Source organism: Cricetulus griseus, chromosome 3 (genome assembly GCF_003668045.3).
Source record: "Cricetulus griseus strain 17A/GY chromosome 3, alternate assembly CriGri-PICRH-1.0, whole genome shotgun sequence".
Taxonomy (NCBI): domain Eukaryota; kingdom Metazoa; phylum Chordata; class Mammalia; order Rodentia; family Cricetidae; genus Cricetulus; species Cricetulus griseus.
In genome coordinates, this window is record NC_048596.1 from 243,966,088 (window position 1) to 243,982,663 (window position 16,576).

General features: G+C 38.2%; 1 protein-coding gene and 1 pseudogene across 1 annotated transcript; both read right to left on the reverse strand.

Annotated features, from left to right (window-relative positions):
* Positions 1 to 671: 671 nt before the first annotated feature.
* LOC100764173 (olfactory receptor 11-like) lies at positions 672 to 1,613 on the reverse strand. Its single transcript, XM_027409487.1, has one exon. The coding sequence runs from the start codon at positions 1,611 to 1,613 to the stop codon at positions 672 to 674; it is 942 nt and encodes a 313-aa protein (XP_027265288.1).
* Positions 1,614 to 9,359: 7,746 nt separating this feature from the next.
* LOC100763883 lies at positions 9,360 to 10,293 on the reverse strand (annotated as a pseudogene).
* Between the last annotated feature and the right edge of the window lie 6,283 nt (positions 10,294 to 16,576).

Below are 16,576 nucleotides of genomic sequence, written 5' to 3' on the forward strand. Positions count from 1 at the left end.
TTATCAAAAAGATGACCCACCATGATCGAGTTGACTTCATTTCACAGGATGGTTCAACATATGTAAGTCAACAAATATAATAAATCATATCAGTAGGCTAGAAGACAAAATTCTAAGGATTATCACAATAGAAGCATAAAACACCTTTGGCAAAAGCCAACATGTTTCATGATAGAAAACATAGGAGAACAGTCGTGGAGGGAACATGTGTGATGTAATTATGTGTACATGTGACAAACCCATAGTCAACACATTCCTGAAGGAAGAAAAGATCGAAGAAATTCAATTTAAATCAGGAGGAATTCGGCACTGTCCATTATTGCTATTTCTTTTCCACATAGGACTTGAAGGAGCTACACAACCTGCCAAAGGTGTTTTCACCTGATGAACAATGAGACCAAGATGTTCCATCAAGTCTTCCATGCAGGAAAATGGTTATTTTGACATCGTGTTTAAAAGATTATTTAATGATTAGGGTCAGATATAGGACTAGGTTCAATGTTTTCAAAAACACATTTTTCAACACTAGGGAATGTTCAGGGGCATAGCTTGCGTTCAAAACTCAGGAGAAAAGTGTGCCACCATGCAGTCAGGGGACTCCACTTCTCCATCAGCACAACAGGAAGAGGAGAGCAGGCTGGGTGCCCTTTAGCTTATGGTTCCGATATCAGTTATTTCTTGGTTAAGAAGACTCTTTTCACCAACCTTTTAAAGGCTTCCTTTACCTCTCTGTTCCTAAGTGTATAGATTAGGGGATTCAGCATGGGGGAAATGATTCCATAGAAGAGGGAAGCCGTCTTTCTCCTGTTCTGAGATTGTGGGGAAGGTGGTAGTAGATACATGGAGATAGCTGCACCATAAAACAGTGATACTACTATCAGATGGGAGCCACAGGTCCCAAATGCTTTTTGTCGACCCTCAGCAGATTGGATTTTGAAGATTGCCTGGGCAATAAAAGCATATGATATAAGGATGAGTGTCAGGGGTACCAAATGGAAGAACACACTTCCAAAGAATAATTCTGCCTCATTTGCAGTTGTATCAACACAGGACAACTTGATCATTACAGGCACTTCACAAAGAAAATGATCTATGACATAGTGGCCACAGCGTGGCAGCTGGAAAGTTAGAATGGACGGCCACACTGAATTTCCAAGACCAATGATCCAGGATACAGCTGCCAACTGGAGGCAGAGCCTCTGGTGCATGATGACTGAGTAATGGAGAGGTCGACAGATGGCTACAAACCTGTCAAAGGACATAACTGGCAGCAGAATACACTCAGTAGCCCCCAAGGACAGAAACATGTAAAGCTGGACTACACAGCCTCCATAACTGATAACTTTCCTCATGCTTCGTAAATTTACCAGTAATTGTGGAACTGTGCATGTGATGTAACAAAGATCTATGACTGATAGATTAGTCAAAAAGAAGTACATGGGAGTGTGGAGTTTAGGGTCCAATCGGGACACCAGAATGATGTTGAAATTTCCAAAGATGGTCACTATATAAGAAGTCAAGAAGACCACAAAGAGTGGAAACTCCAGCCATGGTTGATCTGAGAAACCTAAGAGAACAAACTCTTCTATGATGCTCTCATTTGCCCAGCTCATGATCAATGTTTTAACTATGGCTTCCTGAAACATAAAAATTCAGGAAGTCAATTCACACATATTACCATGTACATTTAACATGTACTTACTAGCTTTTACATTCTTTATAACCACATATTTATTATCTGTTTTAATTAATATTCTTACTTTACTACCAGTTCGAGGATATATACATGACAGGTATTGCATGTAACACACAAAAAAATACATTTAAAATTACAGTTGTAATCTAAGCAACAGAGGAGAGGCTACCTTAAATGCCCTCCCCGGATAATGAGATCAATGACTGATTTACATGCCACCTGATAGCCCTCATCCAGCAGCTGGTGGAAGTAGAAGCAGACACCCACAACTAATCACTGAACTGAACTGGAATCCAGATGCAGAGAAGGACGATGGAAGAGCAAAGAGGTCCAGACCAGGCTGGTGAAACCCACAGAAACAGCTGACCTGAATATTGGGGAACTCTTGCTTCCCAGACTGATAGCTGGAATACCAGCATGGGACTGATCCAGACCCCAGGAACACGGGTTTCAGTGAGGAAACCTCGGAAATCTATGGGACGCCCTATAGTAGTTCAGTACTTATCCCTAGCATAGGTGTGGACTTTAGGAGCCCATTCCACATAGAGGAATACTCCCTGAGCCAAGACACATGGGGGTGGGCCTAGGCCCTATCCCAAAGGATACACTAGACTCTGATGACACCCTATGGAAGGCCTCACCATCCAGGGGGAGCAGAAAGGATATGTGATAGGTAGGGTGTTAGTTGGGGGGTGGGGTGGTAGGGGTGTATGGCAGGGAGAAGGGAACTGGGATTGTCATGTAAAACAATCTTGTTTCTAATTCAAATAAAACAATCTGCAAAAAAAAAAAATTATAGTTGAACCAATTACCAAGGCATTTCCGGAGTTTCTGTGTTCACACAAACACATGTAAACTGAAAGCTAAGTTTTAAAAAGCAAATTGTTCCCTGATTAAGCCAGTGGGTTAATTTTTGTTTTCAGTACTTTCTCCATAGCTATTAGCAGGAAGATTTAGACAATCCCACCACATCTTTCACTGTCAATGTCAAAACTGCTGGAGAACTGAAGTTATATTAGAGAGCTTTAATAGAAACAACATGACAGTTTCATAAAAAAACAAATATGCTAACCAATACAATAGAATTGAGGACCCACACAGAAACCCATACTCTTACAGCCACATAGGTCATTGACAAACACACCAATAACAAACACTGGAAGAAATATAGCAACCTCAAACAAACCAGGTAGCTACATGTAGAATGAAACTTGTTCTTGATCTCTCGCCCTGCACTGAAGTCCAAGTGGATCAGTACTAAAAAGAAGACCTGATATCCAGATAGAGGAGAAGGTAGAGAACATAATTTGCATGTGGCAGGACTTTCTGAACAAAACTCTGTTGGGATAGACATTAGATGAACAAATAATAAATGTGACCTCATGAAACTAAAAAGATTCTGTATGGCAAAGGATACCATCATTCCAGCAAATGGACAGTGTACAAAATGGGAGATTGTTTTTTTTTTTTAAACCAGTTTTACATCTGACAGGGAGTTAGTATCTTAATATACAAAAAACTAAAAAAACTAAACAGTAAGAAAATAAACAACTCAGTTTAAAAACTGGGCAATGAACAAAACAGAAAATAGGAAAGCAAGGGACAGATGAGGAAAAAAAGAAGGAAAAAAGGAAAATACACACTAGTGGGAATTCTGAAGCAGAAAACATGGTAGAGCAAGGAAACAATCTAGAGATTTCCCAAGTTGTTCCAGTGCTTTAAAAAGCCACCAAGATAATAGAACTAAGGTGACACTATTCGATAGTCCCTCTAAGGATTGCAAGTTCATTCTGCTTCTTGTTCTATCAGTAATAAACGTCACCCACTCTTAGAAGTGTTCTTGTTTAGATGAAAAGCTGTAGGTTCTCCCTAAGTATAATATCAAAGGGAGATAATAGTCTCAAATATTACTCAGAAGGTGGCTCCTTGCATGGACCCAAGAGCTGGGTCAGCAGCCCTTGCAGACCCATCCCCAATATGGCATTTATTTGCCAGAGCTCAGTCCCAATCAGACTCTGCAAGAAGCTCTGGCTGATAAGAAGACATTATCTTCTTATCCTTACTAAGACCATTGATTACAAAAGCAATGAGTGTACTCCTGTCGTTCTGAAATGAGTGTGTGGTGGCATTTGACTGCACAAGGACTATCTCCCCATGATCCACAGTAGTCAGAGTACTATGCAGGGAAGGTCATTGCTGGGAAAGACAGGGAGACAGGAAAGTAATGTTCTGAAGGCAATGCAGAGGGGAGACTGCAGAGTGTCTAAGGGTTTCACTGAAGTTTTCTCACTTCAGGGTCAAGTTGTGCCGTTCTGCAAACACTGAGGGATCTTGATTAAATCCTTTATAACAAGGAGACTGAATAAAACCTGAAGCATCTGTTGGTACTGAGAAAGTTTAAGCATCTTCAATTGTTGGTACTATCAGTGTGTGAAAATGAAAGACTTGTTAACAACTGAACCTAACCCAGAACCCTGTGTCTCTGAAATTCTAACTCAGAAGTCAGCTGACAGTATCTACCTGATAATTCCTGTATGGAGTTCACTGTCTGAACTGAGAGGTAAAAGGACACACACCTACTTCTCTGCTCCTGAGTGGAGCTCTGTTGGCAGAATCTGCAGAGAAAGTCTTTATCAACACCCATAGCTAGAAAAATTTTTAAATACTAGACTGAAACTTCCCATTTTCATCTGGACTGGAAGGATAAAATGATGAGAGCAATTTTTTTTCATCCGACAGCATAATTTTGCTTTAAATACTACCAAAGCTGACTGCTTTTACTCCAATTTCAAGGACCAGGTTGTGAGCAAATCTAAATTTGAAGGTTCACAGACAGGGCTTCATACGTTGTAGGTTAAAAAAAGGTTAGGGCATAAGGCTACTGAGTTTGTCTTTCTGGAGAAGAAACAAGTGCTCCCATATCCTCACAAAAGAAAAGGAATTGTAATGAAGAAACAAAGACTGAGTCAAAGTTTTCTAAAGGCAGTATTGGTGATCAATGTCTAAGATCAATGGTCCAGCCCCCAAATTCCAGTTTGTCTTTTTCCAATATGCTCTATAAAATGTTTTCATAATGTGTTCTACATACCCCACTTGGAGCCTTACGGACGTTATGGTTTGTGTCTGTGTGCTAGCTCAGGGAAGTCTGAATTCCAAAGCACTCATTAGAAGGATGCAGATCCAATAATATCTTCCTAAGCTCTTCAACACCAGCCTGATGGGATGAACAGGGTTCCATTCCCCTCTTGGAAAGAAGTCATGAGCTCTTCATTCATGAGCAACTGAGAACACGAGGGATAAGAGAGTCTTGTGGGTAACTGGAGCTCATATTTTCTGGCATTGCTTTGCAGAGTGTACATGCACTGCTCTTTTCAGAGTCCTCTCATCAGGACTGCAGAGGAAGTGGCAGAGGGAGATTATCAGTGCTGGGCTGTGCTCTGGCTTGCTCAAAAGGATGGCAACCCTTATTATAACCAACGATGATACCCAGTGGGCTTCTCTGGAACCAGCTCTTCATCATTCACTCACATTTGTTTTGTAGAACTCTTTCCCTGGGGAATTTCTCCTCAACTGTGTCCAACACAAAAGGGAATGACAATGGGGACTAAAATACTTTATGCAGTATGATTCAAATTTGTGCCATCAATGTAGGAATTTGCTTTCTCTTGTTAAAGACACCAAGAGAATTCTGTGAAGCCACAGAGAACTGTGTGTTCCCTATGGAATTGGATCTGAGATCCATGTTTATACATTGGACATCCACTAATTTCCTATGGACCATGGTTTTATGACCTCAGTTCATAGAAGGCTATATAACCAAACAATTTCTGTCCTTGTTTGGTTTAGCTTAGTTAAACCATCTCTCTGTTCAATAAAGTTTATTACCATTTTTTCAAGCTTAATAATTTGATTGGTATTTTCAATAATCTTCTCTAATCCAGATTGACTTTACATATTCTAAAACATAGTCTCATATCAGTTTTTCATATAAATATGTACTAGAAAACTAAAGTATGATTTATTCCTTAGAAACTATAAAAATACAGTAGTGAAGGTGTAAAAATATTAATATACAATTCATATTACAAACATACCTGAGTAGTTTTTAATTTTCTAAATATTCAAGGAAATATAATAAAGATAATTCATCTACTATATAATGAAATGTAGTCAGCAGACCTCATATAACTCGTGCTACTGAAGGGGAAAAGAATACTCATAAAATGATGTTTACTGTCCTTCCAGAAGTAAATAGAATAATCTTAAAACCACATATCCAGTACCCCAGCAATCATGCTCATGGAAATATCATTTGTAAAATGGATTAAATGTATGTCAAATGGGATACAGCAAGCAGTCAATTGAAACAATGTTCGTAATGAGAAAATATGGATGGATGGAGAATCTCTCTCAATAGGGAAGGACAAAGTTATCATTACTAGGAGTCAGAAGTACTCAAGTGTGATGTTGTTGAATGAGAAAATAGTGACAGAATTAAAAATAACACAATATTAGTTATGGAATTGTGACCCAATTGATCTAAACATATGTTATTCTCCCTTTTAAACAAAAATTACTGTTTGTTATTAAGAAGAATTCATTGAGACACAAAGAGAACATCAGCAAGCAATGTTTGTTAGCATAAAATTGTGCTTGCATGGGCAGGGGTGGGACTTAGGATAGAAGGTCAACCCAGTGTCTCAAGACATGTTTTATTGTTTAGTTTTGGGGTTTTGATTTTGATTTTTACCTTTTGTGAATTATCTACTCAGAAAATTCACTCCTATCCTTTAATTGGTGGCTTTAACATATAATATTGTAAATTTTTACTATATCTTATTTATTGTCTATATATGTGTGTATATGTACAAGTGTTCTCCTGTACATGCATGCGTATGTGTGGATGCCACAGGACAACTAGTCAGAGCTAGTTCTCTCCTTCTAACATGTAAATTCTGGGGATTGAACTAGGGTCATTAGGTTTGCCTACTGAGCCATGGTGATAGACTGAATTGGATATTTTGAAGCTTATGTCCTCCCATGTTGTTCCCATCCACAGAAGTTTGAAATAGAAGCTCTTTGCTTTCTTTCTATCATGATTGTAAACAATGTGTGTATGAGTCATAATGTCCCATAACTTGGTCTCACAATAACTGGCTTTAGTAACCTTTCCCACAATGATAATTGCTTCTGGACTTGCTCTAATGTTGCCCTAATACTTTCAATTATTCATGTATCAATATTTTCAGGCTGCTGCTCTAATGTATTCAAAGGCTTATAATAAAATTTCACATCCTTGTTCCTATTTCATGGTGAGAAGAAAAACCATCAGGAAAGAATACACACAAACTACCATGATTTATCAGCCCAAACATTCACATCTATGCTTAGGCAGGATCCTTCCTTTTTACATAGTGAACTCTTACCACTACTTGAAGCCAATCATTCTAATTTCTTGGATCCTTTTCCTGTTCACCTATTAAAATCCTCACTCTTGTAAATTTCTTACCTCTCTATGTCATTATTTTGTGATTAGATCTTTCCTTTATTTTATCTTATATACATGATACAAATTCCCCATCTTAAAAATTCTCTCCTTTACCATGCAACCTTTTCCTACATTGCTCCCTTCCTCTACTCTTCTTTAAGTTTACCTCCAAAAGAAGATTCAGATTGGTTGCTTCATTCTCAGATGCCCCCCGCCGCTCCATCTTCCACATTCTCCTCTCAAGAGTTCATGCAATCACTCACTTGTGCTGGTTTTCTGGGTCTCACTAGACTTAACCTAAAGGTTGACTTTCAGGTCCTACCACACTTGGCCAAGGAGCCACGTTTGAAATCATTGCTCATATTTTCCTCCTGGAAACACCTGTCTTTCCAAGATGGCCCCTGGGCCTGATCCTTTCCTACTTCTCCACCCCTTGTTTTGGCTTTTTGTCATCATTCTGGTCTGAAGGTTGTATACATTGTTCCTCTGCTGAGAATTACTCTCCTCAGGTGTCTGACACATTGTCCACTCATCTGTATTACACAGGACTTTGCTGGAATGTACTTTCTGATATCTTCCTCAGCAGAATCCTGATGATGTTATAACCAAATGCCCAGCTATTGAAAATAACAATTGGTAAGGGTGACCCATGATTAGTGAAAGGAAAAACTCACAGAGTTTAAGATAAAATATTTCTTCTATGCTGTATTTTGAGTGATATTTAACAATACTCATAAGAGAATAGGGTATTTTTAATTTATCCTACCAAGTGCCAAAACACTATGCTTTGCAAGTATTCTATAAACGACTGGACAGTAAAAATGTTAATAAGACATAGTAATGCTTTTTTCATTAACTCTCACATTGTTAGTCCCTTTAACCTAGTAGAGTGATGTTAGCTTTTTGAGAGGAATGTGGAAAAACAACATAAGTTTCATTAGAAATGAATTCACATGGAGTTCCATTAAGGGACTTACAAAACCAGTGTTTCAATAGAATGATTTACTATGTCTTTAAATTTCTTCATTGTCACATAGTAAGACTTTGCTGTCAATGAAAAAAGTAATGGAAAAAGAGATTAATTTGGTTTACAGTTTATTTTGACTTATCCTCCACCATGGAGGGGAAATCCTGGTAGCAATGTCATGGTGCAGAAGAGTGTGACTGGGTCTCCTCATCTCTTCCTATGTCTGTAGAATAGGAAGCAGGAAGTGGACACAGAAGTGGGGTAGGGCTGGAAAACCTCAAGCCCAGATCTCAGGGAACTACTTCCTGCAGTGAAGCTCCACCTCCCACAAGGCTCCATATCTTTATAACATAATACCACCAGCTGGAGACCTAGTGTACACACAGTAGAGCTTCTGATGTATACTTAAATTGGTACAATATGAAATGCTCAAATTAATTACCATGATTGCAGGGGAGGCATTGCTGTCAATAATACAGACAGGAACAGATAAATATTCAGAGAATAACCAGTCACATAATAACAAACCCCCACGTTTTATCTCTTTTCTTTCTGTAGTCAAAATATTTTCATACCATATATGAAGAGTTGAGAAATGAAACTAAATATGCTATCCTCCTGCATTCTCTTGCCATTGACAGGTAGGTTAAATAAGAACATTCTGCTCTGAACCTTGACTTACATGTTTTCTTCTTTAGGCTCTCTTGCTTGGAAGTCAAACATGAATCATTAAGGTCAATCAATACTATACAGATTTTATGAGTCAATTATGCTGTTGGAGATATTAAACCAGATAATTGAAGTTATTGTGTTTGATCTTGGATAGGCATTTGGCACTAGAAAATCACATTGGAATTTTCTAGGAAATAATAATTGTTAATTCTATATTATTTCTAAGATCTTTCTTTTCATATTTGTTAAGGACCTACTACCCGAAGTCACTGTAGATTTTATGTGGTGATGACATGCCCAGTTGGTATTTTGAAAAGATAGATTATAGTTTTATTTATGTTAGAATCCTTTGGTTATATACTTGAGGAACTTGAGAGTACACCTTGGTTTTCAATACAGGAGGGGTATCATATTCCCTCAAGCTAACATTCTCACCAAGTGTCCTTTCTGTCTGTAATCCTAGACCATCATTCTTTGGTCTAATGGTGTATAAAGAAGGTAAGTACAAGTCAAAACCTAAACTTGATCATTCCTTGCTATACATCCACGCTCCCCTTCCCTAGCACTTTCTTTATGGCCTCTTTGACATCTTTGTTTTTCAGAGTATAGATCAGGGGGTTAATTAGCTGTGACAATGGCGTAGAAAAGAGTGAGGAACTTGCCCATAAAAATGTCTTGGGAGTAAGTGTTTGCTGGCAGGAGGTACATGTATATGATGGTGCCATAGAAGAGAGAGACAACAATTAAATGGGAGCTGCATGTGTTGAAGGCTTTCTTTCACCCAGCAGCTGACTTGATCCTAAGCACTGCTCAGGCAATGTAGCCAAAGGAGATAAGGATGAGGATAAGCCGTGACAAGATCATAAAAAAAATCACCGAGTCAAAATCAGGGTCTCCAGGGCCGTATTGTCCACAAAACCCGAGCCAATCAGGGCTGGCATCTCGCAGAGAAAGTGGTCCACCCTCCTGTGCCCACAGTGGGGAAACATCAATATCTGGGGTGCCATGGTGAGAGAATTGCTAAGCCACTCAACATTGCCACAGAAGCCAGCTGCCCCCAGAGTCGAGGGTGCATGATGACAGCGTAGTGCAGGGGTTTACAGACAGCAGCGCAGTGGTCATATGCCATGACAGCCAGGAGCACACATTCTACCCCTCCCAAGGCTAAGACAAAGGACAGCTTGGTGGCGCTACCCACATAGCTGATGGTCTTGTCTGGACCCCCAAGATTTTGTAGAGCATCTGTGGGATAGAGCCGGTGGTGGAACACATGCCCAGGAATGAATGGTTGTCCAGAAAGAAAAGCAAGGGTGTGTGCAGATGAGAAATCCAGAGCTGATAACAAGATGATGGTCATGTTGCCAAGAAGAGTCAGCAGATAATCCCTCAGCGAGGACAGTCAGGAAAGCCCAGCAGGATGAAGACATCTAAAGAGCTCCTGTTGCCGTTTTCCATTACCTGTGACCACATATTACCTTGGAAGAGAAAGACAAGGGTCGGTTAGAATTTCAGATGTGCTATCTCAAAAGAGAGTGACTGGAAAACTGGTACAGTGGGAACCTGTTTAGAAATTCTGCCTGCTTGAGCTAAAGTTTCAATAGACACTGATACAAAGCATCAACTGGGCTGAAAAGTATCAAATTTGAGTTTAAATTTCTAGCTTGTGGTTATCTGTCAACATTTTGAATCACACTCTTTTGTTTGCAGGCTCTAAAATACTATCTTTTAAAAGGTGATTGATGCCAGGCATGGTGGGGCATATCTGTAACCTTGCACCTCATCGGCAGACCGGGGTAAAACAAGTGTTCAAGGCCAGTGATTTGGAGGCTATGTAAAAACCTGTTTCCCAAAAAAGGTTGATTATTTACAAAGTATCAACAGTCAAAATTTTCCATCACTTTTAAACATGGGGAAATACCTATTAGTCCTTTTGCCTGTGCCCTTGATAGGGCCTCTTCCCAGATCAGGGACATGGACTTCTTGTTGGTTTAAATGTCATTCTGAAATCTTTCTCATCACTCTGGAGAAATCAAGAATCCACCAAAACCCATGAGGGTAGATGTGACCCAGCAAAATATGGGAAAGAAGCTTATCTTGTCATTATGTACATCTGTAACTGCTGTTCCCATCTACCCTACTGACTGTAAAATGACCCTAATGTCCTATGACAGAGAAGTTAATAACAAATGACATACATTATTATTTTACATTCTCTACCCTTGTTATAATATATCTCTAAAATAAAATTATGCTTACAACCATTAAGCTGTGTTTTATCCATGGAATTTGGTGACTTTTCTCACATTGGGAAATCCTTCCCACAAAGATTGAAAGGACAATTAAAGCCCCATATCACATTCTACTGGATTGAACATTATCAGTAGAGCATCAGTGAACATGGTTGAGCAATTATTCAACTTATTGTAGGATGAAGCATCCTTTTGGTATATGCCTAAGAGTGTTACAGCCAGATCTTGAGGTAAACTGATTTCCATCTTTCTGTAGAAATATCATACTGCTCTCTATAGTTGCTGGACAAGTTTGCACTCCCTCCATCAATGGACAAGTATTCTTCTTTCACAACCTCCCCAGCATGAGTTGTCACTTTTGTTAGCCATCCTTACAGGTGTAGGATTCTATTTCAAAGTAGTTTGAATTGCATTTCCTTAAAACTAGCAAGCACCTTACAAGCAAAGGACAACCACATTCAGACAAAAAGGTACCCTACAGAATGGGAAACGCTTTTTACCTTTCAAGTCCAGTCCAATAGACGGCTTGTTGTAGTAGAAATATAGCAAAATTATTGTATCTAGGGTGAACATTGGATTGAAATAGTTGTTTTCTAGAAGTACTTAGAACTTGAAGAAATCATTGTGAAAAACAGTGATTGTTTTCTGGGATTTATAGAGTTGCTTCTCTGAAGGAGCTTTACAGCCTTTGCATAACTTTGGTCACAAGTCTATTTTGCCACACCTGGAGCATCTTGCATTAGTGGGTACTGCAAACAGTACATAAAAAGGACTAAAATTACAAGGGTGAGATGTTTTTCTTCAGAAAACTTAGAGATAAAATCAGAGGCTTTGTTTACCCCAAAACCAATCTTTGTATAACAATCAATAAATATGCATCTGCATAGCTCTTTGAGGTTCAGGTCTTCAAGCTGTTCCTGCCAGCTGCCCCAGAGCCTGAATTACATCTTGGAGTGACCGTTTTTTGATTGCCCTGTGCAACAAAGAACACCAGCAGCTCATGTCAAAAAACTCAAGAAACTAGATATCAAAACATCAAATAATTCTAGTTCAATATGGGGTAGAGATCTAAACAGAGAGTTCTCAGTTAAGAAAACTGAAATGACTCAGAAACAAAGAGATGTTAAAAGAATAAGTTCTAGATTTTGGTAATAATTGTCAGTTTTCTTTCATATATTGTGAGTTTGGTGATGTATCTAAGAATTCATAATAAAACATAGGATAATATAGATTTTTAAAAATGTTTTCTTATTGAATTCTTATTGTTTATATATGCATATATAATCAATATATATTATTATAATATATATATAATATAATATATATTATTATTCTAACTTTTATTGATTCTTTGTGGATTTCATATCATGTATACTGAGCCCATTTGTACTCCTATCTCCTCAAATGTGCCCTCTGACTTTTCAATCTCCCCACCAAAACAAAATAAATTTAAAAGAATACCAAACCAAACCAAACAACAAAAAATGGAGAAGATTCTCATCATGGAAGCTATGCTGTGGTCCTGTGAGTCAATTTCCTTTTTAGTCCATTTGTCTTTGCTTGAAAGTGTTCATTGGTCTGATTCATTGGTCTGGTATGAGGCCTCTGGCTTTGCTACACTATTGATAATGGGCTCTCACTGGGGTGGTTCTTGGGTATCCTGTGATTGTCCTGTGTTCTGGAGATCCTGCAGTTTTGAATCTGTAGATTCCCCCTCTTCACTTGGTCCAACAATTCTTAGTTGAGCTGGAGGTTGGGCTGGGCCAACTCTTATCTCTGATATAGAGCCTGAGTGGTAGCTGGGTTGGTCAGCCCAGCAGATTTCCCTCATTGTCACTAACCAGGCAAGCTCTCCAGCACTGCCTTGGCCAGCCCATCCAGTGCAGCCTGCAACAAGGAATAGGCCAGTTCTCTTGTTTTCAGGCTCTTGGGTCTGGCTTACCAACTGTTTTTATATTTTAACTTATGTCCATGATAAATTTTGAGCATATAGCCTATGGCTACCTTCATATTTTTACATGTAACTGATAATGGAAAAGAATAACCATCCCTTTGTCAATAGTGTGTTGGCTGTACACATATGAACATATGCATGATTCTTTATTCTGCTCTGTTGATATGTAGTTTATTATTTTGCCAATACCAAGATGACTTGATATCTGTAATGTTATAGTCAGTCTTTAAACTGAATAAGATGTAACACCCTACTTTTTTATTTATTTATATTTTAATAACCTAGGTATTTTGAGAATTCTTTTTATTATTTATATTTGCACAGCTTATATCTGTCAGATATTTTCTGAGATTTGATTTAAATTGCAGTAAAACTACAAATCAAGTTGCGAAGCCATGTCTTAGCAATATTGAGTCTTCTAATCCATGAATATAAAACACCTCACTGACACAAACAATCAAGAGAAACAAATTAGTATTCTTAGACCTCACCACCCAATTTCAGACCATACATATTTTTCAGGCATTCAAGTGACATTTGCAAGTGTTTCATTCAAAATAGTCTGTTACACTAAAATACCATAAACTGGGTAGTTTGTGAATGACAGAAGTATATCTCTCATCGTCTTAGAAGTTAAGAAAACAAAGGTCAAGGTGATGGTTAGTTCTGTATCTGATTCAAAGATTGTATCTGATGAGAGATGTCCTTCTGTATATATGTTTCTCTTATTGGTTGGCGAGTAAAACACTCATGGCCAATAAGGCTGAAAATTGGCCAATAAGACAAAAAGATAGGCAGGATTAGGAGACTAAAGGAGAATTCAGTGAAAGGTAGGCAGAAGGAGTCCATGAGAACAGACACCATGTAGACTGCCAAAAAGAGTAACAGGTATTCTTGGTAAGTCAAGACCTTGTAGAAATACATAGATTAGTAGTGAAGGGTTAATAATTAAGACAGAGCAGGCCAGTAAGAAACCCTAGCTATTAGCCAACAGATTATAATTAATATAGCATCTCTGTGTTTTCATTTGGGGCAGAGAAGGATGGTGGTACCTGGTAGAACAAGAAAAACCAGCAACAGGTGTCTTTCTCAGTAAATTGTCATGGGTTTGGAAGGTGAAATAAAGAGTGACTGTGTTTATTAAGTGTTCTTGGGAATAATGAAAGTCTCTCAAAATTAGACTACTGTGATGTTGATTCAATTCCGTGAACACATAAAAACCATTGAAATGAACATTATAAATGAACAAACTTTATTGTGTGATAATTATATTTTAATAAAGGTATATTAAAAAGACAATAAAAACTCACTATATTAGGAAAAATATTTGTTGAGCATGTTTGCCATAGGATCATTAACTGAGAGAAAAAGATGACCCAAATTAACAGAATAAGATATAAAAAGGGAAACATCAACAGAGACACCAAAAGAATTCAGAGTAGTATAAAGTTATACTTTAAAAACCCATAGTAGCTTAAGTAAGACAATTTAAAAGAAATGAATAAATTTCTAGATTTATTCAAATCACCAAAGTTAAACCAAGATGAGATCATCAATTTAAACAGACTCAGAAATACAAGAAGATGTAAACAGTAATAAAAAGCTTTTTGACTAAAAAGAGCTCAAACCCTGATGTATTTATAGCAGAACTCTAGAGGACTTTCAAAGGTTTACAACCAGCACTTCTTAAATTCTAAAAATAGAAAAAGACAGTACTTTCAAACTCCTTCTACAAATCCATTATTACTCTAAGATCAAGACAAGGCAAATACACCATAACAAACCTACAGGCTAATTATAGGGAGAGTTTTTCATTGGTACCATGATCAGCTCTATTCTGACAGCCACTTCCAAACAACCACTTGGAGAATTAATATTAATTAGAAATTTGTGAGCAAACTCAGGCTTGTTATTAGCTACCTCTTACATTTTAATTTAACACATATTTTTAACTTTTATAATTGTAATTAAACCAATTTTAAATTAGAAAGAAGCTTCTTTTAAATGTCAATCCCAGTTCCCTCTCACTCCCCTCCTTCCCTGCCCTCCACACCCTATCCCAACCCTTTTCTGCTCCCCAATGGAGGGTGAGACCTTCCATGGGAAATCTTCAGAATCTGTCATATCATTTGGAGTAGGGACTAGACCCTCACCCATGTGTCTAGGCTGAGAGAGTATCCTTCTATGTGGAGTTGGCTCCCAAAGTTCATTCCTGCACTGGGAATAAATACTGATCCACTACCAGAGGCCCCATAGATTGCCTAGAGCTCCAAACTGACATCCTAGTATAGGGAGTCTGGAACAGTCCTCTGCTGGTTTCCAGCTATCAGTCTGGGGTCCATGAGCAAAGCCTTGTTCAGGTCAATGGTTTCTATGTTAACCAATATTTTTTTATCTATGCTCTGCTCTCCCAGTCTCTTCCTGATTCTGCAAATGTCCTCTTCTTTTTTTATCTAAAAGTCCTGCCTAACATCTACCTGTCCAGCTACTGGCCAGTCAGCTTCTTTATTAACCCAACACAGAGACATATATTCACAAAGTATAAAGGTATATTCCACAGCTACTATCCCACATGAACATAGATGCAAAATACTTAATTAAATACTTAACCCAAATACAGGCATACATTAAAAAAAAAAGCTCACCCACTATGATTGTCTCAGTTAGGATTTTATTGCTGTGAAGAGACACCATGACCATGGAAGCTCCTGTAAAGAAAAACATTAAACTGGGCTAGCTTAAAGTTCAGAGGTTTAGTCTATTATAATCATATGGGTGCCATACAGGGAGATAATGTGTTGGAAAAGGAGCTGATAGTTCTATATCTTGACCCTCAGCCAGCAGGAAGTAAACTGTCACATAGGACAAGGCTTGAGCGTATGTTACATACTTCCTCCAACAGGGCCATACCTACTCAAAATGGCCACACCTCTTAATAGTGCCACTCCATTTAGGGCAAGAATTCAAACATAAGAGCCTATGGGAGCAATACCAAGACAAAATTCAAAGAATCATTGCATTAGCTAAAGAAGAGGCTTATGAAAATCCAACATGCTTTCATAACAAATGTTTCAGAGAACAAAACTGCAAAAAACATGAGACACACAATCTAGGCTACATATGATAAATCCATAGTCAACATATTCCTGAAGGAAGAAAAGCATTAAGAATTCCAATTAAAATCAGGAGGAAGACAGGACTGCTTGCCATCATTATTCCTTTCCATATAGGGCTTGAAGGAGCTATACAAGCTGCCAAGGGCACTTTCCCCTGATTAACAGTGAGGCTAAGATGTTTCATCATGTCTTTCATGCAGTAAAAAGATTTACAATGTGATATTAATAAGACAATTTGAATAATTAGATTCAGGGATAGGGTTAGGTTCAATGATTTCAAGAAAAATCTAAACAACTTTATCAACACTAGGGTATGTTCAGGGGCATAGCTTGCGTTCAAGACTCAGGAGAAACGTGTGCCACCATGCAGTCAGGGGACTCCACTTCTTCATCAGCACAACAAGAAGAGGAGAGCAGCCTGGGTGTCCTTTAGC